A 24,139-nucleotide genomic window follows, 5' to 3' on the forward strand; every position below is an offset into this window, starting at 1 on the left:
AACACTTTGAACATATTTTTCCTTCTCGCTTTAGACAAGTTTTTGGACGGTAGTTTTTTCCATTTCAACTGCAGGTGAAATCCCTCCAGTCTCTATCTGATGTTCTCACATCATTTCACTGTCATTTCTTTTCTTTTATTTCCAAGGTTTTGGACTTTTAGCCTCGTTTTTTAACTATTTTTCCACTTTTCTGATTCTGGAATTCAAACGTTTCCAATCTATTTCTGATTGTGGACACATGAGCAGCGATTAAAAAAATCACTAAATTCATCACGACTAGTTTTACAGCTGTAGGTATGATAGGTAAATGTGTTCACCCCCTGCAGTTTTGCACATTGAGCATCATTTCTTTGGACTAGTTTGGATCCTGCAGGTGAAATTCCTCCGATCTCTCCCTGATTGTGGACTCGTGCACTGTGGCAGCAGCAGTTAGAAAGCATCCCACAATGCTTCCCTTTTGGCTTCAGATTAGTTTCACGCTGATTTTGGACTTTTTTTTTCACCGCGACATTTTCAGTAAATTTGCACCCGATTCAGACACGTGACAGCAGCAGTTTTGAAAGCGACATTCTGTTTTCCACAACTAATTGCAGATTACATTCGTCATACCATCAGATTGATTTTGGACGGCGGCAGTCATCCAAGTTTACCAGCATGTCTAGTTTTATCTCGATTTGTTTAAAGTCTTAGATTAATTCTAATCTAGTTTTAACCTTTTACATGAATTTTAGATTTGTTTTTCTCACCCTAAATATTTGTTCCTTTGTCAGTTTGAATCTCTCATGAGTGTGGACACATATACTGTGAGAGCAGCAGTTATAAAAGCTCCCTGTTTAGCTCTCTTAGAACAGCTGAATACGATAGGTAGGTAGGTCAGTAGGTTTTTCCAACTAGTTTCTAACGAGCTTTAATCTAGTTTTAGTACATTTTGCTTCTGCAGGTCAATTTCCTTCAAGCGCTTTCCGATTGTGGACACTCCAGAGGAGCTCCATGCCCGTCTGATATTGACTGCTGCTGGGTCGAATACTATAGGTCGATAGGTAGGTGAGTTGTTTTTTTTTTTTTACTGGTTTCTAACTAGCTTTAATCTAGTTTTAAGTAGATTTTGTTTTCGTCCTTCCCCTGCACGTCAAATCCCTTCAAACTCTTTCTGATTGTGGCAGTTATCGAAGCTACTTGCAAACAAAACAAACAAACAAACAAAAAGCCGAATTGAATTATCTGCTTAAACAATCTCACGTTTCTTTCTCTAAATAAATAATCTATATATAACAATATATGTGTTGAGAAATGGTTGATAAATAGTCATGATGCCGACTGTGGAAAGGCTTTTTCTTTTTTCTTTCTTTTTTCTCTCCTCATGCTTTTGCAGGAGACGCAGTTCCAACGTGAAATAGCCCTTTGCGAACTAAAACACAGAAAGAGTCGTAAAATCAACTTCGCTCTGCTGACAAAACCCAAACGCAGCTCGGCGTTGCAAAAAAGGAAAAAAGAAATAGAAATACGTAGCGTGTGTAAATGTGCGGTCCTGATCGGAAACCTTTTCGACACAAGAGCCGCAGAAACGCTTAATACTGAACTAAACCCGCATTCAGGCGAGTGGAAATGAACCGTCAGCAGCATCGAAGGCCGTGTGGAACCACATCGCGGCTGCACTTCAGTCGCTTCTGGAGAGCATCAGTACTTGGATTTTGGTGAACTCATGCACCCGGGAACTCGGAAAGTTACCAGTTGGGATTATTCACACGAAAATTTGAAAAAAAATAAAAAATTTAAAAACCAACAAGTCAGCTTAAGAAATATTTGGATAAATAACAATGCTGCTGCTATTCTTACAATCTAAATGAAATGCCAGTAAAGTCAATATTATCTATCGACCATAAAGCAGATTATGTTTAATTAATTTTTTTTTTTTTTAAATACGATTGGTTTATTCCATCACAGTGCTTCACTAAAAAATACTATTTCTTTTGTAAAAGCACTTCATCTTCACCAACGTTACATCGGCTTCTCCAAATTCATGGAAACTTCCAACTTCCCCAGTGGTAAATGCATCAGAACTTTCCCACTTCCCAGTTACTCCTGAAAGCACCGCGAGACTGCAGGAACGACGACTTCAGACGGACGAGTCCGACGACAGAGGAGTATTTACAGAGGGGCATTCCTGTTCAAGCAGCTTTTAAAGGTGACGAGTTATTATGTGTTATCTTTAGCATATTAAAAACAAGGAAGAAAAAAAAAAAGTGGCATATTTGTTTTCATAACTTATCTAAACCTCCTCGTTTTCTATGAGTCTGGGTCAATGGAGGAGGATTCCACTGAGTCAGATCAGCTCCATGTTTGTCTGACGTGATTCCCTCCACACGTTCTCCGTGTGCGACGGCTGCACGCCGGCAGTCTCTGCTTCCGAGGAAACGCCTTCGATAAAACGCTGGACTCTGCCCGCCAGTTTACAGCGTCTCTCCGTCCAGGGAGCGTTGATGCAGAGTCGTGCGGTGGATGGAAGACGCGAGGTTTTCCCTGATGTGACGGGACGAGCACCGATGGTTCCAAGGTCAAACTGAAGGTCGTCTAAGGCCACAATGTTCAGCGAGCAAATGAAAACGTAAACACTACAAAACAAAAGAGCGGCCAAGCTGTCGCGGCGGCTCGTCCTCGCGGGAGGCCGTCCCGCCACGTCACAGAGTTTCGAACCACGGGCGGCCGCGTTACCGAGCAGATACCTCAGGACCAAAGGCACTTCAACAGCCGCTCCCAGCTCGCTGCTCCGAAGGAGAGCCACTGATGAGCTCCTGTTCGCCTTCATCATCCTCCTCCTCCTCCTCCTCCTCCTCCCGCCAGCCACCAAGCTGGACCGGGGTGGGCAAGCTGGAGCCGAGACCTCCGGGAACCTGGACGCCTGTGAAGTGGAAACACTGATCAGTTTTACAAATTTCCTTTCTGATTCTTTCAAGGCAGTAAAATAAAAACAAATGTATTTATTTATTTTTTAATAAGAAGACCCAGAAGTGATCTCTGGGGAATTCCCAACCGTTTGTCTCCAAAAAACACTTTCGCTGTAGGGAATGATTAAACACTTAAGTGGAGGGTGAGGTTTTCATAAAGGTATTATGAGTTTGTTTTTTTAACCGTCACATCTGAAATGACCTTAAATAAATAGATTAAAAGGTGAATGCCTGTTTAACATCCTATTAACTTGAACATGACTGTGTGAACAGAAAAATAATTTTCCATGTATGATTTCAAGCCTTTATCCACCTGTGTGAGTGTGCAGGTCTCTCAGGGGAACCGGGTGATGCCACTGGCCAGATGTTTTCTGCGGGTGGGACGTCTGCTGGTGGAGCTGCGGGGACAAACAGTCAGTGGACAGCAGGGGGTGGAGTGTAAGAATAAGGCCGCTTAAGGTCAAAACTAAGGACATTTGAAGGTCTCATATGATGGAGGGTCACCTCGTGCATGTAGATGGCGTGAAGACTCATCTCTGCTGAGGCGAACTCAGAGTGCAGTGCGTTGCTCCGCAGCAGAGACTCACTGCGGGACATACTGAGACAGGGAAAAGAAAAAAAATCCACGTTGAAGCAGCCAGCTTTTTTTATATGCTCATCTGCAAACCATTTTTAAAGAATAAAGTCTGTTGGAACACTTAAACTGACCAGAGATCACAGTTTCTTCCTCAAACACTGTCTGAATTAGACTTATTTTCTATAAAACATCTGTAACAGGAAAGGTGGGAGTGATCAAATATGGCCGCCAGCCTTTTTAAACACTTAAAGGTCTCACCTGTCTATGACCGTGCGGTCGCTGCGGTACATGGTGGTCTCGGGGTGGACGGAGGAGGGCAGCAGGCTGTGAGCTCGAGCCCGGCCGCCGTGTCCCGGAAGCTGGGACATGGACAGGGAGGCCAGGACGCTGGCGGCGGCGGAAGCGGCGGTGCTCGGCGGGATGAAGCGGTGGTCCCGGCCCTGCAGGCCAGAGGCGGTGAGGATGGGGTGAGCCAGGACGCTGGCCAGAAGGTTATCGGGCTGCAGACAGGAGCTCAGTGTGAAAAAAACCATCGTCACAGAGACAGTATGAGTGTGTGTGTGTGTGTGTGTGTTTGTGTGTGTATTACAGTACATTTTCGCCACTATATTAAAATGGTCAAAGTGGTGGATCTGCACTCTGACAGAACCCAGACTTATGTTAGATGTTTTATTATTTTGCTGATCTTAGAGAGAAACAGCTTCACCCAAAGCTATAAAGACTTTCTAAAGATAGTCTTTGAATGTAAAAAGTCTCTGTATGTTGAGTCAACATTAATTCCGTGGTTTTCCCTGAATAAATATCCATTACAAGCTTCAGACTTCAGTAGAACAACAATGCAATTAATTGCAATTAATTACAGAAAATAGTGCAATTAATTAGTACTTTTTTTTAATTGATTGACAGCACTAATAAATACAAACTCGTTTGATTATCTTACTACTATACAAGGACATTTTAAAGACTGACAAAGGATACTTGCAGAGTCAATATTGTATTTGGATAGTATGACATATTTTCAACACATTGACTTTAGTGTTAAAATTGACTGCATGATTTGCTTTTGTTGACATTGAATAAAAAAATTTTTTTATCGTTTTGATGCAAAGTAATAAGTAATTTTAGCAATTTAACAATTTAAAGTCCTAAAATAATGATAAGTTATGAATACCAGAATAGGTCCCTGTCCCTATATAAAATGAACAGTAACTACAAATTCTTTTAACGCACAAATAAATGTAATGCAAAAAATCTGAGTATGCTTTTGTGTTAAACAAGAAGCTTAAAGGATATACTGGACACTGGCTGACGGTTTTATCAATCTTCTGACATTTAAACTAAAATACTAAAATAGTGATTTGTTGCAGCTGTAGTTGTTGGTGAAAGTGAGAAATCTAAGGGCCCTGATACCAATCCCTGTGGAACACCACATGTGGGGACTCACTGGCCTGCGCCATGCGGCTCCATGAAGCAGTGTGCGCGGTGGATTTACCCCGGTGGCCGACTCGTTGGACTGCAGCGAGGTGCAGAGCGGAGCCTCGGACAGTAGCAGCTGGGTGGATGGGCCGCCCTGGGCGTCGTGATGCACCTTCTCCTTCAGGTGGCTGATGAAGACGGAGCTCTCCTGAGGAGGCTGCCAGTGCGGGTTCTTAATGGTGAAGTGCATGAGGGACAGCTCCGTCTTCCCGTTCTCCGCCTGCTGGTACACGGACGCTTCTGTCTGACCCTCAGACAACCACTGAAAGACACGCCAAAGCTGAAATCAAGCGACAGCTTCACACCAGATTAAACAAACTACAGAAATCCTGGAACATTTTTATGCCGGATGTTGTCCGAGTGGGGCTGCTGTCTCACCGTGGGGTTTCCGTGACGTCTGATGTCCATCTGTGCAAAGGAGCAGATGTCTCCGACTCCGACCACCTCCACCGTGAAGTTCCTGAAGAAGTCGATGATCTCCAGAGACTTGTTCCTCAGTATGAAGATGAGGATGAAGGGTGTGACGATGGGAGACAGCAGCTCTTCCAGGATGAAGACCTAGTGACATCACACACACCTTTTAGCTCTTAAATCTCGCCGTAGCTAAACACAGATGGGCTCCGTCGCTCTCAGCGCTCACCGCCTTGTACTGGAACAGCTGAGCCACCTCGTCTCGGGTCTCGCTCTTGTTGGCGTTGCCCCTCCAGTGGTCCGGCATGTAGTGGATGTGAGCCAGGACGCACTGCAGAAGCTGCTCGGGACACCACACCATGTGTTCGTCCGGGATGAAGGACCTGCAGGAGGAAGAACGACCAGATGGTGCTGGTGTAAGTCGACCCAGGAAATAGGAAACTCGTCACAGAGTCTTAAATGAACTTTTCTTTAGTATAACAAGGCCAAACTACAGCACACCGACATAACTACAGTCCCAATAAGTCAGATCAACACGCCCCCTGCAGTTGCAGCTCTGCAGACCCACCTGGTGATGGTTATGACCACGCCCAGCACAGTGATGGCGGTCAGGATGTGCTGCACCGTCAGGACGTCCTCGTCGTACACGGTCAGCGCGATGAGGACGGCCAGCACCGAGCCGGAGAAGAAGGCCACGTTCTTGGCCAGCACGGTGAGCAGCGGCGAGGTGAAGGAGTTCATGTACTTGGAGGTGGGCTTGTAGCCGCGGCCCAGGCGTCCGTGCAGCTCGTGGTCGAGCTCGTTGAAGTGCCGGAGATACAGCCGGCCGTACAGCGACCAGCGGCGGGCGCCCAGGCTGCCCGGCTCCCGGCGGATCACCTCGGTGTAGCTGAAGAAGGCGTAGAGCATCTGCCACACCAGGATGAACGGGCAGAGCAGCAGGTTGGCAACGCCCATTAGCAGGATGATGCGGCTCAGCTGCTGTGCCAGCTCCAGCCGGTTCCCGCTGCGCTTGTACTTGGGGTGCAGGTTCCACTTGTTCTGGAAGAGCGAGCCGGGGCCCCAGAACAGGATCAGCTCGAAGTTGTACTTGAGGCCCTGGGTGAGGAAGACCACGTTGCCCAGCAGGGGGAGCTGCAGCTGCACGGGCAGCAGGGACTTGTTGATCATGGCCACCATGTAGTTCTTGAAGCGCAGGATGCGGTGGTAGATGTCCAGCTCGGTCAGCTCCTTCTTGTGGATGCACATCTGCTGTTCCCTCTGCAGGCTGATGAGGCGGTCCTGCACCTCCTGCCACGTGAAGTTACACAGCTCATCCTAAAACACACATACACACACACACACACGGCTGATCATAGAACGTCCGGCTGTGATGAACCGTAATCGTAACGATTTACTTCTTTCACTCACCATGCGGATCTTCAGGGCCTTGATGTAGAACTGGCGGATCTCCCAGTAGCTCAGGATGTTACAGAAGACTTTAACCAGACGGTACACCCAGAAGACGGCGGCCATGATGAGGAGGAAGATGATCCAGCTGTTCCTCTGGATCCTGGAACCACACACACAGATCTGTGTGAAGCACAGATCACTGCACTGTATGCAGAGTTACTGGACATAAAAAGTCACTAAGTGAAGGGGGAGGGCCTTTCAAGAAGAGCTCAAATCCAGATTATAGAGCATCTTCCTCTCACTAACCGATGTAACTTCAGCTAACGTGCAGATCAGACCCAGTAACTACCTACTTTTTCTTTGAATTTGTTAAAATAACTCCACTACTTATTAAGAAAGTAACTAGTAATCCATATATGAGAACATTATATGTTGCGACAGAGTTTGTGGATATAACATGAAACTTTTCACCTGCTGACACGATGGATTTTTACATTACAGCGTGAATATATTTCTCAGTTTGACCAAACACTTCTACGTTACAATGAGATACTTCTTTCGAGCTTTGTACCGCCACGGTTAACTGTCCTGCAGACACAGTGGGATCGGGATGTTTTGAGGTGTAATCAGCATGAGAAGGGAAATTAGAAGCGGGGTCCAGGGAGGATGCAGAGTATCCAAACGGGCAGGACGAGCTGTTCTCAAATTGAAGCACGAAGCGGTGGGATGTGGTCACACTCTGATATAAACAAGTGAGAGAGCGAGGGGAAAGGGCTCCGTGTTGTAGCTTGAGGGGGTGGGGTGGGGGTCCTGTCAGGTGTCATGTGCTCGTCAGCTCGCTGCCTCCAGCTCAACTGTCAGTATGTGGGTCTGCAGGTCGCAGCTCACCGAGGATATCGCTTACATCTCTGCAAGCGGCTTCCACACAGAGTACACAGCGCTCACGCAAAGCCTTCAATCTCAGGTCGGAGTAAACAAACCTCTTAGAGATTTACTTTAATCCAGACCAAATGAAACCGCAGAACTATTATTTACACAAATCTCTTCTTTAATGTTTTACATTAGCGTTATGGCTTCTGTCTCACCTCGTCATGTTGGAGTTTTGCAGGAAACTCACATTGATATATTATCATTTGAGGAGGTAACTCATTTCAATGTTAGCATTAGACCTGCTGACTCACGCTGATACGTTAGCATAGCGCTGCTAACGATTTTTTTATTTTTTTTAATTTTCTTTATTTGGAGTCACTTAACACCAAATACAAAACTTTCCTCTTAAAATTGACATTAGAAGTGATCCTCCTTTTCTTTTTTAAATAAAGTAGAATGAATAACACAAAAGCAGAACATGCACAGCTGCTAACTTATCATTGACATTTGGTGATTAACCGTATTAATAGATGAAGAGCAAGTGTAAAAAGAAAAAGAAAAAAGCTGTATTTTTCACAGATACACACAAACTTGAAGGTCAGCGCTGATATCTCATCTCTGATGATATTTTGAAAGCCCACGAGAAGCATTCAACATCTTTCTGCTTAAATGTCTTAAACGTCCATCTTATAATAGACTCAGTGTTCTGTGTTTGATCTGCAGGGCATTATTAATGAGTTCTGACGGAAGAAAGTCCGTAATCAAAAAAAAGAAAGAAAGAAAGTGGCTTGAGAGGACACAAACTCTTTCATGGGAGCTCCTTCATCCCTTCTGAAGTATAACTGTAAATCAGTAAAGTGACACAAGGCTGAACGCGACATGTCATCACCTCTCGGTGCACTGCTGACTCGGCAGGATGGCGTCTGGCAGGGTGACCTTGTTCCTGTCCGTCGGGCTCAGGCCCGGTCCCGTGTGGTTCACCGCCCGGTTGGCAAACAGCACGTCGTACTCCACACAGTTCACCAGGAAGGTGGTGAACGTGACCACGAACAGAAACTGACTGTTGGGGAAGGGAAAACAATGGATCACAAAAAGAAGTTAGAACCCTTACAATATGGAATCAGAGATAGTCTTAAAAAATAAATAAATAAATAAATAAATAAATAAACAAACAGGTCAAAAACAAAGTAGAAACTACTCCAAAAAGCAGATAGGAACAAAATTCAACCCATCAGACCCATGAAATTAACCAAACCTGAAGTAGGCCAAGAGAAGCACAAAACAAATCAGAAAGCCAGTTCAGATAACAAGTATAAACCGACAAATAATCAATCCAAATACCAACAATTAAGTGAGAAACCAGCCCAAACAGTGAGTGAAAATAAGCTTGTAGTCAGCACAAGTCATTAGCAGAACCCTCTTTAAAAGGCAGTTAAAAACCGAGAAATATTCAACCCTAAAAGCAAAGCAATTAAAATAAAAGAACAGTCAGGAACAGCTTATGTTCAACCTATTAATATGTCTCAACCCAAATACTTAAGAAACCATCAGCCATATACTGTATATATATAAAAAAAGTCAGAAACAAGGGAAACACCAGTTAAAATTGAGTGCTTTGAAAGCTTGTATGAATGCCAAGTAGAAATTAAACCATTCAATCCAAAACAATAAAAAAATAGCCAAAAAACTACATGAAACAATTGTAAAATCCCCTTAGAAAACCCTTTTAAAAACAACAGCTATTATTGCACCGATGAATACGTCGGAGGCTTTGTAGAAACGAGGAGAAAATGCACTGATTGAATGACTAGTCGGAAACCAACCGGAAAGAGTCAGAATCCAGGCAGAAATCCGTCGGAGATCGGCGTTCAAAGCGAGTCACTAAACACTGGGAAGTCCGTTCAAAAACCAGGAAAAACAAATATTCAATCCAAAAACCAAATGAAAGTCATAAACCAGACTGAAACCTGGTTAGGTTCATTAACCTGCAGATAACCTCAAAACGGATCAGAAACTAAGAGAAATAGACCAAAAGGAAGTTTAAAAAACATGTCTGCCAAAACTCAGTCTAGAAACTCAGCATTTACCAGCTCTAAATGATTCTGAAACTACTTATAAACAAACCAATAATTAAATCCAAAACAATAAAATGTACAACCCCAAAACAACTCATAAACATGACCAAAGAAGTCAAAATCCAGGCAGAAATCCCTCAAAAGAGTTGTTTCAAGCCAAATATCAGGAGGAAATTAACCGAGAAACTGGTCAGAAATCAAAACTGAAATCAGACATCAGGTCAAACCCATTCCACAAAGGCCCAAACTTCTAGAAACTGAAACCTTGATGACGAAATATGAGAACAAAGTTCAGATATTTGGATTCACATGGAGGAAAAGTTGTCTTTTCCACAAACCGAGGTTCTTGTTACTCACTGAGTTGGACATGTCAGCGCAGAGACGGCAGTTATCCAAAACAGAACCGTCGTGCTTCTAGGAACCAAACACCCGACTCTAAACTGGTACATCCACATTCTTTTTTTTTCATGGACACCACAGGTACTCTTTCATACTTGGAAGGAGTGATGGGAATCGTTCAGTTGTTTACACTCCAAGTGAGTCAGTCTCTGTGCTGTTTCTCTCCGATTCGAGTGCTGGAACACCCGTTCATAACATGTTTATTGACAGAAACACTCATGATAAATAAGTTGAAGCTCTACGACTTAAATACAGATTGTTTCACCTGGTTTGAACGTGTGATTACTGGCCATTACACTGTGTGCAGAATGTGGTTGGAGCTGGTCAGATGATCAGCGGCTATTACCGAGACTGTGGTGAGATTCAGACACACAGACGGCGGAGCCCAAAAACACCAACGTGTGTTTTCAGAGAGGAAACGGCTCCACACGCAGCTGCTGGCTGCTCCACGTTAGAGCCTGAAGCTCAGCGAGCTGTCAAAACAACATGAAAAACCACCAGCGACACTAAAGACATGTCTCAACCTTTACTCTGCCATTTCACGAGGTAAAACCTCCACAATTACAATATTACGACTTCTTCTTGCGTAAGAAACGACCATAACTGTAACACAGAGGTCAGATCACCCTCTCCCATATGTCATATAGTACAACTCCATGGAAAATAGATAATACGTGACAATAAGATACAAGAACAATCAATTCAATACAGTCAAACATTCAATACGTGATGTAAATGTCACAATGTGACATCACACAGCAAAATGAGATAGAATGTCATAAGATGTAATACAATATGACACAAGGAAAGATAAAACAATAAATATCATGCATTACCATGTGATGAGTCAGAATATGATGTCACAATGTGGCGACAAATGATACAACACAATCAGATAAATTGTGGTACACTTTTTGTTTTTACTCAAGGAGACGAATCTGAGAGGAATTTTTTAATTCAATACAGGAAGTAGCAGAGGTACCCCATAATAAATAGATGTATTACTGTGGTATGGTTAAACAGCACACTCCTACTTAGCAGAGAGTTAAAAACAAAAACAAGAAACTTCATACTTACACAAGTTCAAAGAACTCTGTGAGCATCATGCAGGCGAAGCCGTTCTTCTGATGGAAATGATAGATGTGAGCGCTCGGTTAAAGAAAAGATTTGTTAAAAACTGGAAACCTGGTTTCAGCTGTGATTTGTCAGTGAAAAAATAAATTACGTTTGCCCTCCTATTTTCAAAAAGGATATTCTTGTGAAGAAGTTATCTAGGTTCTTGATGTGGTGCCATGAATCTGAAATAGAAGGAAAAAAAACCCCATTAATAATAAAACATATAGTTCATCAGGCAGATTTAAACAGAAGCAGAAATAATCAAATTTCAAAATGCATCAAATTATCGATATTTTCAACAGCCCTCGCCTCAAAATCTATTTTCTAAGAGGTCCCAGATTAGATCCCCGAGGAACATCACAAAATGCATTAACTTTAAATGAAGCTTGAGTCTTTTGGTCTTCTATACTTTGACATGTTTCTCAGACTTATTTCAAATTCAATGTCAGAATTTTTATGAACAAAACGCTTTAGTGAAATCTGATGCGTGATGTTGATTATTACAGATTTAATTCTTTTTCTAATTTCGTTTTGAGGTGTTTCAGATGCCTCCGTCATAAATAGTGAATCCATTGAAGTCACTGACATCAATAATCAAAGAATTATTGTGGCTTTGGCCTCAAACCAATCACAACATATACAGAAAGCTCAAAATACAATATGCAACCTACTGCGACTACATTGAATGCAGTTGCAGTTTAATTCACGAGCGTGAATAAGAACGAGAAACGTTCCACAATAGATCCCCCGGGAACACCCTCCTTTAATCGAACTGTTGGTGAATCATGAGCCACTTGGTATTACATGCTTTGCCATGTTCCTCTTAGTCATTCTCAATTTTAATGGTGCAGTATGTGAAATGGCAGTAGTGTGGATAATTGTTTTAAGTTATTTTTCACAATTTTCTGACTTATGACGAATGTATAATCACCACAGCCTTTAGTTTGGGCTCAAACACAAAACGTTCTTTGTCTAAGGCTTTATAATTTGAAAAACATGATGGAGACGAGACGTCTCAGCCTGTTTATGATGGTTATTTAATAACATGAAGTGTTGTGTAACTTTAAGTGAAAGCTGTTGGAGTTGTTTCAGGTGCAGTGGCCCTCCGGTGAAGTCACCAGGAGGAGAAAACATGATGTTTGAGGTTTGGTTGACAAACGTGTTTACCTTTCAGGCCTTCGGGCACATGGACCAGCAGATCCTCCTCCCCGGGAGGCGAGTCCTCCTCGAAGTCCTCGATCCTCTGATACTCTTGGTACGCTTCAAAGTTCGCCATTGTGTCTTTAGTGTTGCTTTACATTCTCCTCTCGGGAAACGGGAAAAGTGTTTGAGGCTACCAACATGTAGCCTCCAGCGACATGCTGCGGCTAACGTTAGCCTGCTAAAGGTGCTATCGGGGAGCTAGAGTCCCATGTTGACACGTTAAACTCGGTTAACAGCGAGGACACGAGGCGGCTGGGGGTGGTGGCGGTGGTGGTGGAGGTCTCTCACCGAGGAGCAGAGGCTGACCTCCCCCGGTTAACGGAACCGTGTGCCGCCGCGGTGTGGGAGGCTGTTAGCCCGTGGATGATTCAGCCTGTCTGGGACGCGGTTTGTTTTGTTCTGGGTTCTGCTATAAATGTGTGCTATAAGACGTCCGACCACTGTACGGCGTCGTCCCTGTAGCCGCCGCCGCCGCCGCCCGGTTCGGTTAAAGCGCGTCACGCAGACGCACCGTGTCCGTGCCGCTGCACCGTGTCCGCCGTCTCTACTGTTTTTGTCTTTCACAAACAAATGTCAACAAAACACAGCTGACGTCACGGCTGTTACGACATTCGTCACTTCCGGATACTGCTTGTAGTTTATTTTTTGTTTTCCAAAAACACTTCCGGATAGTTTGTGTTTTATGTCTGGCGCCCCTTTCTGGCAGGATGGCGAAATTAAATGTGACTATTGCTTTAGTTTTGAAGACGTGTGAATAGTTTGCATTAAATGTACACACTTTTTTTAATCACCTTCGCCGAGGAACGTTTCAAAAATATGATGTTTAATGTTTGGTTGACTAAGGTGTCTTTGTCTTTGTAATTTTCTAGTTTAACCTCAACATTGCAACAACAACAGAGTTCCTGGAGAACAATGATGAGTCCAGTGTTTGTGACAAGGAGTAATATTGTAAAGAACAATTGTATATATATATATATATATATATATATATATATATATTGTTCATTTGTGTTTGTGTTGTTTGTGTGAAATTGTTTATATTGTTCTTTGTTTTATATTTTAGTTTATTTGCAAAAAAACCCTGTTTTAATTGTTACTTGTGTCAAAACAAAGATTGCAAATCTTAAACTTTTACTGTAATGTCATATATGCTCGTTTCCATCACACCTTTGTATGACACATATGCAGCATCACATTAAATAAATCTACGGTGTTACTGTGTCAAGGTTTGGTATGGTCTATTTAGGCTCAATGGGTTTTGGCTGAAAAGCTGCAGGTCAGGTTCAACTTTCTCCATTTTAGCTCTTTTGGGTTGAGAATTTTGCAAATGTGTCCAGGTTTGTTAAAGTTTATAACTGTTTAGATATGCTCATGTTTATTCATGACTGAAAATCCAAGAGCTTATAAAAGCACAGTTTATTTTTGCAATTCTTTTTTTTAAAGGTTTTTTTCAAAGCATTCAAATCAAAGTAAAATGTTTTAAAGATGTTTGAAAATATACCTGACATATCTTTTGTTTTTTCTAAACACAGACTAACTGTAATTTCAAGTAAACCAGCCCTAAAACACATTTATTTTCTTAAAGGGACTAATCAAGCATCTGCTTGCATTTGTTTACAAGTATGTTAATAAAACTGTCATCTTAATAATGCTCTCTATTCACTAGCAGTTTAAAAGTACAATCATTTTCATTACTGGGGCCCCTCTCAGTCTAAACAGGGCAAAATTATAATGTTGTTTATAAACGTACTGTATTTAAATGAAGTTTACAAATTGGCTGAAATTGAATAATAATGAAGAGCCCCACCTAAGAAATGTATCACCATCCACCACACCACTGCGTATATCACTTTGACTTGTTCCGTGTCCACAACAACAGCAGTAAAATCAACAGCCACGAGATGGAGACAACGTGTAACGAAACCCTGCTCACGAGTGGAAGCAATAAAGTTCAACAGCAGGTTTTAAACACTGATGTGGAAATTCACACATCTGCTCAAAGATACAAGCAATACAAATAACATTACATTAAAGACAAATAACGAATTATCGCTGTGCTCCTTAAAATTTGATAACATTACAAATTATGTTTAAAAAAGAACATAACTGTGGCATTCGGATAAACCTATGGGGTCAGGAGGATGATGCCTTTTTCCATCATGAATTTAAATCATCATCATCATCATCATCACCATCATCATTGCTGATTAGATTTCCTCATTTCCTCTTCCCATCACTGGTTCCTCCCTTCAAGAAGAGGCAGGACGTCATCCCATCAGTCATGAGCAGAAGATCACGAAGGTTCTTCAAAGAGATCTGAGCTGCAGAGATCTTCTGCTGGTTCGTGAGTGGAAAGAGGAGAGCGTGTAGTGGCGGAAGTGGAGAAGTTCTGGTGTGACGAGAAGATTTTAGTGCCATAAAAATCAATGTCGCCGCAAATATTCGGCAGAATGAGATAAAACAACACACCTGCAGTCATCTGAAGAACAGTTTTCTGATGATCCTAGTTTTACTCCCAAAGTCAAATAATTTTCCAGTCTGGCGCCCGGTCGGTTTAGTCTTGCGATACAAGTTTTCACCACAAGGTGGTGTATTGAGTTGGAAGGAAAAGTTAAGTCAACATGATTTATAAATATGTCTCATTTTGGCTGTTTTTTGACTCAAATTTTAAATGAATATGTTTCTACATTATACACAGTGTATTATTTTGCTTGATGGTACAAAGAGATATATTCAACAGTTTTGATGTCATCTGTTATGCCAAAGACAGATTCATCCTGTTGTGTGTGTGTGTGTGTGTGTGTGTGTGTGTGTGTGTGTGTGTGTGTGTGTGTGTGTGTGTGTGTGTGTGTGTGTGTGTGTGTGTGTGTGTGTGTGTGTGTGTGTGTGTGTGTCAGACCGAACCAGGTCAGGCTGGGCGAGAAGGAACATCATCACACAGATACATACTGTTCTTCCAGTTACACTCAGCCTGTCAGTGTTTGTTATGTGTATCACAGCTTTCTTTCCCCCCCTGCCACTTCAGGAACCTACAGTACGCTACACGCTTTCTACTTTCCTTTGCTTTCTCACATATCGGATCCAAGGGGTCACATATGTGGCCTGTGGGTCAAAACGTGCCTGTTCGAGGGTCCAGTCTGGTCAGTGGGATGATTCGGAAAAAGCAAAATCACAACAGAAAAACTGCAGTTCCAAGTTTGTCCACTAGAAGAGTTTCGGCATCACAGTAAGAATAGAGTACTATAATTTGCTGGATTAGATACATATTTTTATCAACCAATTTACCCCATGAGCTAAAACATTTTTATACTCCTATATTAGTTATTTATTGCTTGAAAATGTGAATTCAAAAGCACATCTCAATATTTAATGATTAAAAACAAAAAAGCATCTTCCTCCCACTAACTAGCTGATCAGCTAACTAATCTTCGTACAAGATTCTATAAAGCATTATGCGGAAAGGGTGTTTCAGTAAGCCGGTGAGCTTAGAAAATACAATTTGAACCTAAACTTGTCACATTTGACTCAGGGTGAGGATTGTTGGTGCAGCAGGAGAGCAGAGAGCCTGGCTCCTTTCTATTTATAGCAGCTGTCAATTCACAACTCCAGGATGGAGACTGCTGCTGGTCTCACCTGCACACACACACACACACACACACACACACACACACACACACACACACACACACACACACACACACACACACACACACACACACACACACACACACACACACACACACACACACACACACATTAATCTTCTCATGGTTCCTCTTCCTAACCTTTCCCTGAACTCTGTGTATTTAACTGACTTGGATGCAATAATGAAAGTCTATGGTTAATCCCACTGACAGATTATTTAGAGACACCCCCACCCCCGCTCCCGGGGCTCCCTTGAACGATATTTCACAATAAAATATATCATTTAAAATAGCCTTGAGGGTCCACAAGGAATAAACTGAAATCAGTCTCTTGTGAGTTATTTACTTTTAATTAGAAACATCTGTTAAGTCTTTGCATAAAATCTGTAACCATGGCAACTGTAACATTTAAGTTTTTTTTAACTAAAGCTCAATTTGTCCTTTTAATCTATCGTCATTACACCGAGCACATCGTTTTTAGCGTTTACATGGTTACATTTTCAAAATGATGTTTACACGGAGATGGAGTCAGGTCCTTTTCAAAAAGTTGTGTTTTCCGTGGCTCCGAGCAGCGTCGTCATGTGAACAAGGCCTTAGAGCATCTTTTTCAAGTATCGCTCACGTTTTATTGAGCCGAGTTGTGCTGATGCTGGTCGGGTGTGAGCTAATCTTCTCTGCTGCACTAATTAGTATGGAGGCCGGCGGTTATTGATCATGTCACAAAGCGGTACTTAGCAGCAGCAGCACAGGGCAGCGAAACTGAGGAGGTGTTTCCCAGCATGCATCATTCTTTCTGATTTACGAGACAAAATCAGGGGAACAAAGGGAGTAAGTAGAGTTTAACACCAATTTATTTGCATTAACTTGTATTCGCGTTGGTTGTAATTAACATTAGCAGTCTACATGATGGCATCAACGATGTTTTGCTGCTGTTTATTTCGCGGTGTTTCTAAATTTCTACGTTGCTGGTGGAAATGTTAGCTTTAGCATAAGCCAAAGCCGCTACCTAAATAGCTTTTGTTAAAACCCGAACAAACACAAAAAATTGCCCTTTCAACTTACTTATTGTAAGAGTAACTCTTAATTTGCATTCACGCTGCTTTTCTTTTTAAAGAAATACGTGATTATAATCAAGTGTTATCTCCAGTAAGCTGCACAGCGCCGATGTTTCATTCGTGTCCTGTTTGCTGCGCCCGAACGTTTCGTTCGTCGCCGTGGAGAGTAAACCCGTCCTTTTCCCTCCCTGGCAGGATACATGATGTTATCCCGCGTTCTCACATGACAGCTTGCTGATTGCGACCTTTTGCCTGTCAACCTACACATCAGAGGGACTCATCCAGCGTGCGCACTGTACTTCTAATCTCCCACTTACATCGGCATTGCTCATAAGCACACACACACACACACACACACACACACACACACACACACACACACACACACACACACACACACACACACACACACACACAGCCAGGGACGTGTATCCATATTACAAAGAAAATGGAAAAGGGTTAAAGATCAGAAAACTGCATGGGCTAATTCGCGATGACATCCATTGGACTGACTTGTGTGCTAGCTTAGTATGGATCAATAGCCGCCAGGTGCATGAGATTCAGGTGCAGCGCCCGCCCTCATTGTGGAATCCTCTTAAAGCTTCTGATAGTTCAAGTAATCTGGGAGAGACGGTGTGTGTGTGTGTGTGTGTGTGTGTGTGTGTGTGTGTGTGTGTGTGTGTGTGTGTGTGTGTGTGTGTGTGTGTGTGTGTGTGTGTGTGTGTGTGTGTGTGTTTGCATTCAGCCCATGTGCTCTGACTGCGGCCGTCTTCCAGAGCGTCACGTGCCCGCTGAATTAGAAAGCGGGAAGTGTTTTCACCGCCGCCGCACAGGAAGACAGGCGACGTAGGAAGATGTGGACGGGAAGAGAAGGGCAGAGACCCACACAAACAGAGACTTAAAAGCTTGTTTGAACGTATTTCATCCATCATGCTTCATCAAAACCGAGTAATGAACTTCAGATTAATGCTGCTAATTTTAAATCATTTCTTAATACTGCGATCACAAAACACAGACTGAACTGAAATAACTTTCCATACATTGAGCATTCATGCTCTGTGCTGTTAGAGGAGTTACATTTCCAATGAAAATACCTGTAACTTACGTTACAGGTACTATAGATATATATATATTTTTTTTGTGCAGCTGACTGAAGGCCCATCCCCAGACCTGATTTGACCACCGTTCCATTCATATTTCACTTCAAATATACCCCAAATATATTTCCACTTCTGGTGGAAAATACAAACTAAAAACAAATATTTACTCGTCGTCCCATGGACCAGACTAGAACCCCTGGTGGCCCGGTTTTGTCCCACGTGCCGTATGTTTGGCACCACTTGTGTAGAAGGAGGGCCGTTTATACGACACCAGTAGGAACTTGTGACCTCGTTGTCTTGTTATCCGATCTGTGGATTTCTGGGGCGGCGTGGCTGCTGCATTCATCTTCTGTGTGTAGTAAACCAATCGTGCTGAATGAAGGATTTTTTTCTTTCCTTGAGTCAATTTTTTAATTTGTAATTAAGAGTGTTTACAGCCTTGACCAATGCAGTTCAGGATCTGCACTCATTTCTTCTAACATTCATGTGATGCCTGGGCGACCTGTGGCCACATTTGATTGATGGCTTGTGTTTCCTCTCATAAGCGAATGCGGGGGGGGGGGGGGGGGGGGGCACATTTATCACCATATCATGTAGATCTCACATCTGGCTTCATTTTTCTGGTCTTCCCAAGACGTTGGCTGCTGTTTCTCCGAGGTCCCCACACCGGACCGAGGATCATGAGGAAAGCGGATTTTGTTTCTCTTAGCACATTTTAATTACAGCTGATTCACAGCATGCGTTCCCAGTCTCTCCTGGGTCGCTCCTTCTCGGTTTCATCCGCTGGTGTTGAGCCGATGTGTCACCGCGCACATCTGGACACTGCTGGGACTCGCCTGTTTTACAGAAAAATACATCAATATTTAGATTAATGCAACATCTCCTTTTCTCTATTTTTCACACGTCAGGATTGTTTTGTCATTTCAGTCCATCTTTCTAGGTCGATCGAATAATCCTGTTCAGCTGGGAACTGGGATGGTTACCAGCTGGGAAAGTTCTTTTTCCCAAATTGGAATTTCTCCACGTCACAATAACACACTTCAAATATGGCCGCCTCCAGCAGAGCCGCTTTATTGCCGCTGCCAGAGTCCAGAAGAGACAAACAAGGTCATAGTAACAGACATCCACCAAGAAGGGGATTCAATGGAGCTCAGTACGTACAATTCATATTCAGCCCATATTTGCTTTATAGCTTTTACTTTTATAACATGCTTGAGGATGTTACTTGACTTCTTGTCAGAGCTGCTTTTAAGAAATGCCCCATATTTCCATACTTCGCACAGCTCAACCTGAACTGCGCTGGTGATTTAATGTGGCCATGGTGCAACAACTACACTGTAAGTTTGTAGAAATCAATCTTACACCACAACATAAAATGGTCCACATGGTGTCAGCGATTATCAGGTATTCGGATTTACCTAAATATAGTGTTTTAGGTTAATTGTACACTGTGTTGTTATATAATTTAATGTTTGAATGTCCAAACTAAAAATAAAGAAGTTTTAAGGTGCATTGCACTCATTAGAAATAATAGCCAAATTCAAAGCTATTCTTTTAGCATTTCTCATATCACTTGAAGATAATGTACTAAACAAGTTTTTCTTATTAAGAAATATTTTTTTTTCCTGTCTGTACCATGATTTCAAGAAGGCATACTACTTTCACCTGATTTGACAAAAAAAAAAATAATAATAATAATTTGCAGGGCTGATGGAGCCAGAAATGTGTCAAAGATCCACACACAAAGACACAGGAAGTCAAACACACGCGTTGAAAGATTTTTCAAATTGAAAGCTTGTTGTTAATGCTCCTGATGCATCCACCTAGAATAGAATAGCTTTATTGTCATCATATGTCACCTGTAATGAAATTACTGTGTGTTGCTCCCAATGTGCATCAATACAAAGGATAATGAAGTAGACAAATCCTACACATACAAGATTTATATAATGATGAGATGGCCCAAGGATAAAAAAAAGTGTTTGATTTAGCGTCCCGGGTATGCTTTTGGACACCAGAGGAATCCCACATAATATTTCTGTGGTCAAATCCATTTCTGACTCTCTCATGAACAACTCCCATAAGGCCTCCCTTTGTTGTCAGATGAAGGTGGGCAATGTGAGGCCGTGCACTTACACCTGAAGCCATGTAAGGCTGAGGGAATAACACATTTATGACGGCTCCCTTCTCTTCTCTAACGACGCACCGGGCCACGCACAGGGCAACAAGTCCCAAAAGATGAATGCACACTTGCTCCAAAAGCAAAGAAACACGGCACGTTTTCCCCCCAGCATGCAATCTTTAGAGGAGAAATCATCATTAGAGGATAACTGGAGTATTAAACTTCTAATATTATTATGACGCTCTTTTTTTTTTTTTTTCTAGAAGTGAATTAGAATTAATGAGGTAATAAGGACAAATTAAAATGACAATAGGTGATGTAGCAGGACAATACAAACACCCTTTTTTTACTACGGTGGATGGATGTGACAGTCAGTGAACTCATTTTTCACTTCTGTTTAGTATATTGAACACATCCAATCCGAAAATAGAAAATAGGAATAACAGATTGCCCATGGAGGCCACGAGGAAGGCCGCGAGGAATGATAAAGTTAATATTAAGGCCTGAGCAGAAAAGTGTGTAGGACCCTATTGTATATGAATATAAATATTATTATTATTCAGATTTTTTTTTCACACACACAAACTTTTTTTTGAAGTCCTAAATATGCTCAAAAACTCTTAAAACTGTGTACATATATCAGAAGTGTCAAAAGTGTTAACATTTTATGGGCCTTGCACATTCAAGAGATTTGGTAGGCATATGCAGCACGTCGGGCGGCATGAAGAAGTCCTTGTCTGCCATACATGGTTTTACACTTTTATCCACTATTATTAGCCAGTTGACCAACGAGCCAATCAGAATTAAAGCCCTATATTGTGTCATCGGGGGATTCAGCCAATCCCAACCGAGGTAGGCCCTCAAATTGACCCTCCTGCAGATCTGTTCTGGCACATGGCACCACGAGAGGAAGTACTTTCTCCTCTTCCCAAGATGGGCATGTGTGGGCGGAGCCAGTCCAGCTCACACAGACACAGCAGATTCTGAATGCAGCTCCAATGATCCAATTTTCCAATGGCTAAAAAATCAAGGGAAAGCTGGATTTTGAGCAAAAAACTTTGAAAACGTAATTTATGGTTCAACGAGACCCACATGAAAGCTGTATAATATCACCCATTTAAGATGCTGATGATGATTAATGATAAAAAATTGTGAGTTTTTGTCAAAGGGCATGTCCATGGCGTGCGTGGAAGTACGAGGGCCCTTTCAACGCTTCCTGCAGCTTTAATCATCATTATAATTAGCCATGTGTAAAGCAACTCAATTGTGCTTCAAGGAACAAATTATTAACTGTAATAAATTATGAATCTTTACTAAACACATGAGCAGTGCAAACTTGTATTGATTGAAATTTCCCACATTTTTCAAATAAAATACTCATGTTTTCACAATGATTGACCTCAGATGACAACTGGAGTTGAGCAGATAAGATAGATAGGTTACAGCTGAGAGGGAAAATATATTTTCCTCATTGCATTAAAAAAAATAGTACTTCAGCAGTGTTGGGTCTACATAGGCTAAAGGGAGGTGATATGTATTCCTCCAATCCCCCCCTCCAGAGTAAATCACACCTTGTCTCAATCTGCACCAGTCAAATACATTCAGGATGTGACTGAACCCTGTGAAGGAATGCATGTGCAGCTCCATCCAATGACAGCTGAATAGAAATGAAAGACATCTCATGCGATTGGAAAACAACATTCCTTCATTATGGTGATTAATTTAGGAGCCGCGAGACAAGGAAGAAGTGAAATATTGATCTAGGCGACGACAGGAAATCATTTCCAGATTAATTACACCGCCATCAAGAGATTGTAAACCACAGCGCTTTGTTTCATTTGCATATGAGTGGTAAATATCCTGCAGGCAACGCAGTATGTATTATGAGGGACAGTTTTAGAGCTCAGCTCACTTCGGGAATGTCCTGAAGATGAAGATGAAGATCAGACTCGGAGCAAACTGTCCCCCCACATCCTGTTCTCTGAGCAGCCACACAAAGCTGAAATCTAAATATATTAATGGGAATATGTAAAACATGAATGTTTTGTTAATAATGAAATACTTTAAACATTAAAAATACAAACTTTTATCATGTTAAAATTTGCAATTTTCAAAACATATCAAATTTTTTGCCATGTGCTTACGGGTGAAGTGAGAAGGGTTCATCTTCCGAATGGAAAAAAATGAGTATGTTGCAGTTGGCTGCAGGACGCAGAAGTAGTAAAAAAGGTTGAGATTCAGAGTCTTAATACAGTTTTTAACAGTTATTAACAATTATAATAGAAAACGAATTGAAATGGTCTCTTTCAACTATTTGTCTCAATAATCTGCACAAAGCTGTTTTAATTACCTACCTAACTAACTAACTAACTAACTAACTAACTAACTAAATGTTCAACAAAATACACAAATACAATTAATTTCTAATAAAATTACATAACCTACAGTCATTAAAACGTCAGACAAACAAACAAACAAACCATCCTTTCATCTTCTATCCTGCTCATCTTATGCATGGTCGCTGGGCGCTGATGCCAATCCCAGCTTACTATGGTGAGAGGGCAGGATACACCTTGGAGTGTTGCCAGTTTATCGCATAAATACAAAAAAAATAAATAAAATAAAAATAATACATATTTTTGTATGTATTGATTCATCTGGAGGTAAGTAAAGAGTGAGAACCTATCGATGCCCTCTTGGTCCTCCCTGTGCCCCCCTCAACCTCCTCTGGATCCATGGCTGCACAGGGGGTCATGCAGAAGTGTTGGACTTTGGCCATCCATGCATCCATGCATCCATCCATGCATCCATCCATCCATCCATCCATCCATCCATCCAGCCTTCCATCCATCCATCACTTCCTTGTCCCCTCTGTGGCACTGACGGGTCACCTGTGACGGATGACTAATCCTCCGGTGGTAATGAATGAGACGCCGACTCGTGAATGCCAAAAAGGGTGCTGATGCTGCCTCTGAGGGGGGTGAGGAGGTGGGGGAGGGAGGGGGGGGGGGGGGGGGGGGCACAACTGCCTCCTCACTCGACAAGGCTGTTATGAATGGGTGTGCGATCGTGTTACCCCATGTCTGTGCCAAGAGGGACGCGCGCAGGAGCTGCCAGTTTCCGAGAGTCTCCTCCGGTGAGAATCTCATGAATCACGGTCTGATAGAGACTCCGGATCCTGTCTCTTCTGCACGTGCGTGAGTGGAGGAGAGAGGAAGAGCTAAAATGAATTAGTGCAACCAACGGAAGAGGGGGTGAGAAAAAAAAAAAAAAGACAGGCTTTAATGATGGAAACATGTCATGTACTGGGGGGGGGGGGGATTTGATGCACGGCTGCAGCCGCACTAGTCAAACAGCCTTGGCTGTGCGCGCCGAGGAGCTGAGACCTGTCTTCTTATCTTCACCTCATAATGCGCAGGCGTGATCCTATCTGAGCCTCGCAAAAAGCTGTTACCATCAGGACTGGACGTCGTGTTTAGCGCCGCGCTTCAAGACAATCCGCCAGCTCGCCGCTTTGTGATTTACGCAGCGTCTTTTTCCTTCACAGACAGACGGAGAAATTGGGGTTTTTCGTCTTCCTGTCGGGTGATTTCGCAACAACAACAACAACAACAGTCCAACCTGTGGATAAAGTGTGGAGCGCGTCTGTGGCCACCGGCCGGTCTGTCCGGGACGCTCCAAGATCCAGACCCGCCGTGCGCGTCTTCTTGTCCGGTCTTCCGTTCGAGCTGAATCGTGAGCAGGTATTCAGTTT

The 24,139-nt window shown here is 42.5% G+C and overlaps 1 protein-coding gene across 1 annotated transcript; it reads right to left on the minus strand.

The window, feature by feature from the left end:
• Positions 1 to 1,065: 1,065 nt before the first annotated feature.
• On the minus strand, positions 1,066 to 13,042 carry atg9b (autophagy related 9B). Its single transcript, XM_080465238.1, has 13 exons — positions 12,429 to 13,042; positions 11,400 to 11,443; positions 11,223 to 11,287; positions 8,561 to 8,731; positions 6,820 to 6,961; positions 5,978 to 6,726; positions 5,639 to 5,792; positions 5,377 to 5,556; positions 5,015 to 5,260; positions 3,781 to 4,022; positions 3,450 to 3,543; positions 3,259 to 3,343; positions 1,066 to 2,899 (listed from the first exon to the last, which is right to left on the minus strand). The coding sequence occupies exons 1-13, from the start codon at positions 12,535 to 12,537 to the stop codon at positions 2,742 to 2,744; spliced, it is 2,439 nt and encodes an 812-aa protein (XP_080321364.1). The 5' UTR covers positions 12,538 to 13,042; the 3' UTR covers positions 1,066 to 2,741.
• Positions 13,043 to 24,139: the final 11,097 nt, after the last annotated feature.

Source organism: Lipophrys pholis (genome assembly GCF_963383615.2).
Source record: "Lipophrys pholis genome assembly, chromosome: 1".
In the NCBI taxonomy this organism is placed as follows: Eukaryota; Metazoa; Chordata; class Actinopteri; order Blenniiformes; family Blenniidae; genus Lipophrys; species Lipophrys pholis.

Bases quoted from the DNA above. Each gene is read 5' to 3' on its own strand.
- atg9b (XM_080465238.1), bottom strand. From the start codon at position 12,537: ATGGCGAACTTTGAAGCGTACCAAGAGTATCAGAGGATCGAGGACTTC. The intron at 5,793-5,977 runs GTGGGTCTGCAG...TTCCTCCTGCAG, and splicing joins GTGGTCATAACCATCACCAG to GTCCTTCATCCCGGACGAAC. The intron at 3,344-3,449 runs GTGACCCTCCAT...TTGTCCCCGCAG, and splicing joins ACGCCATCTACATGCACGAG to CTCCACCAGCAGACGTCCCA.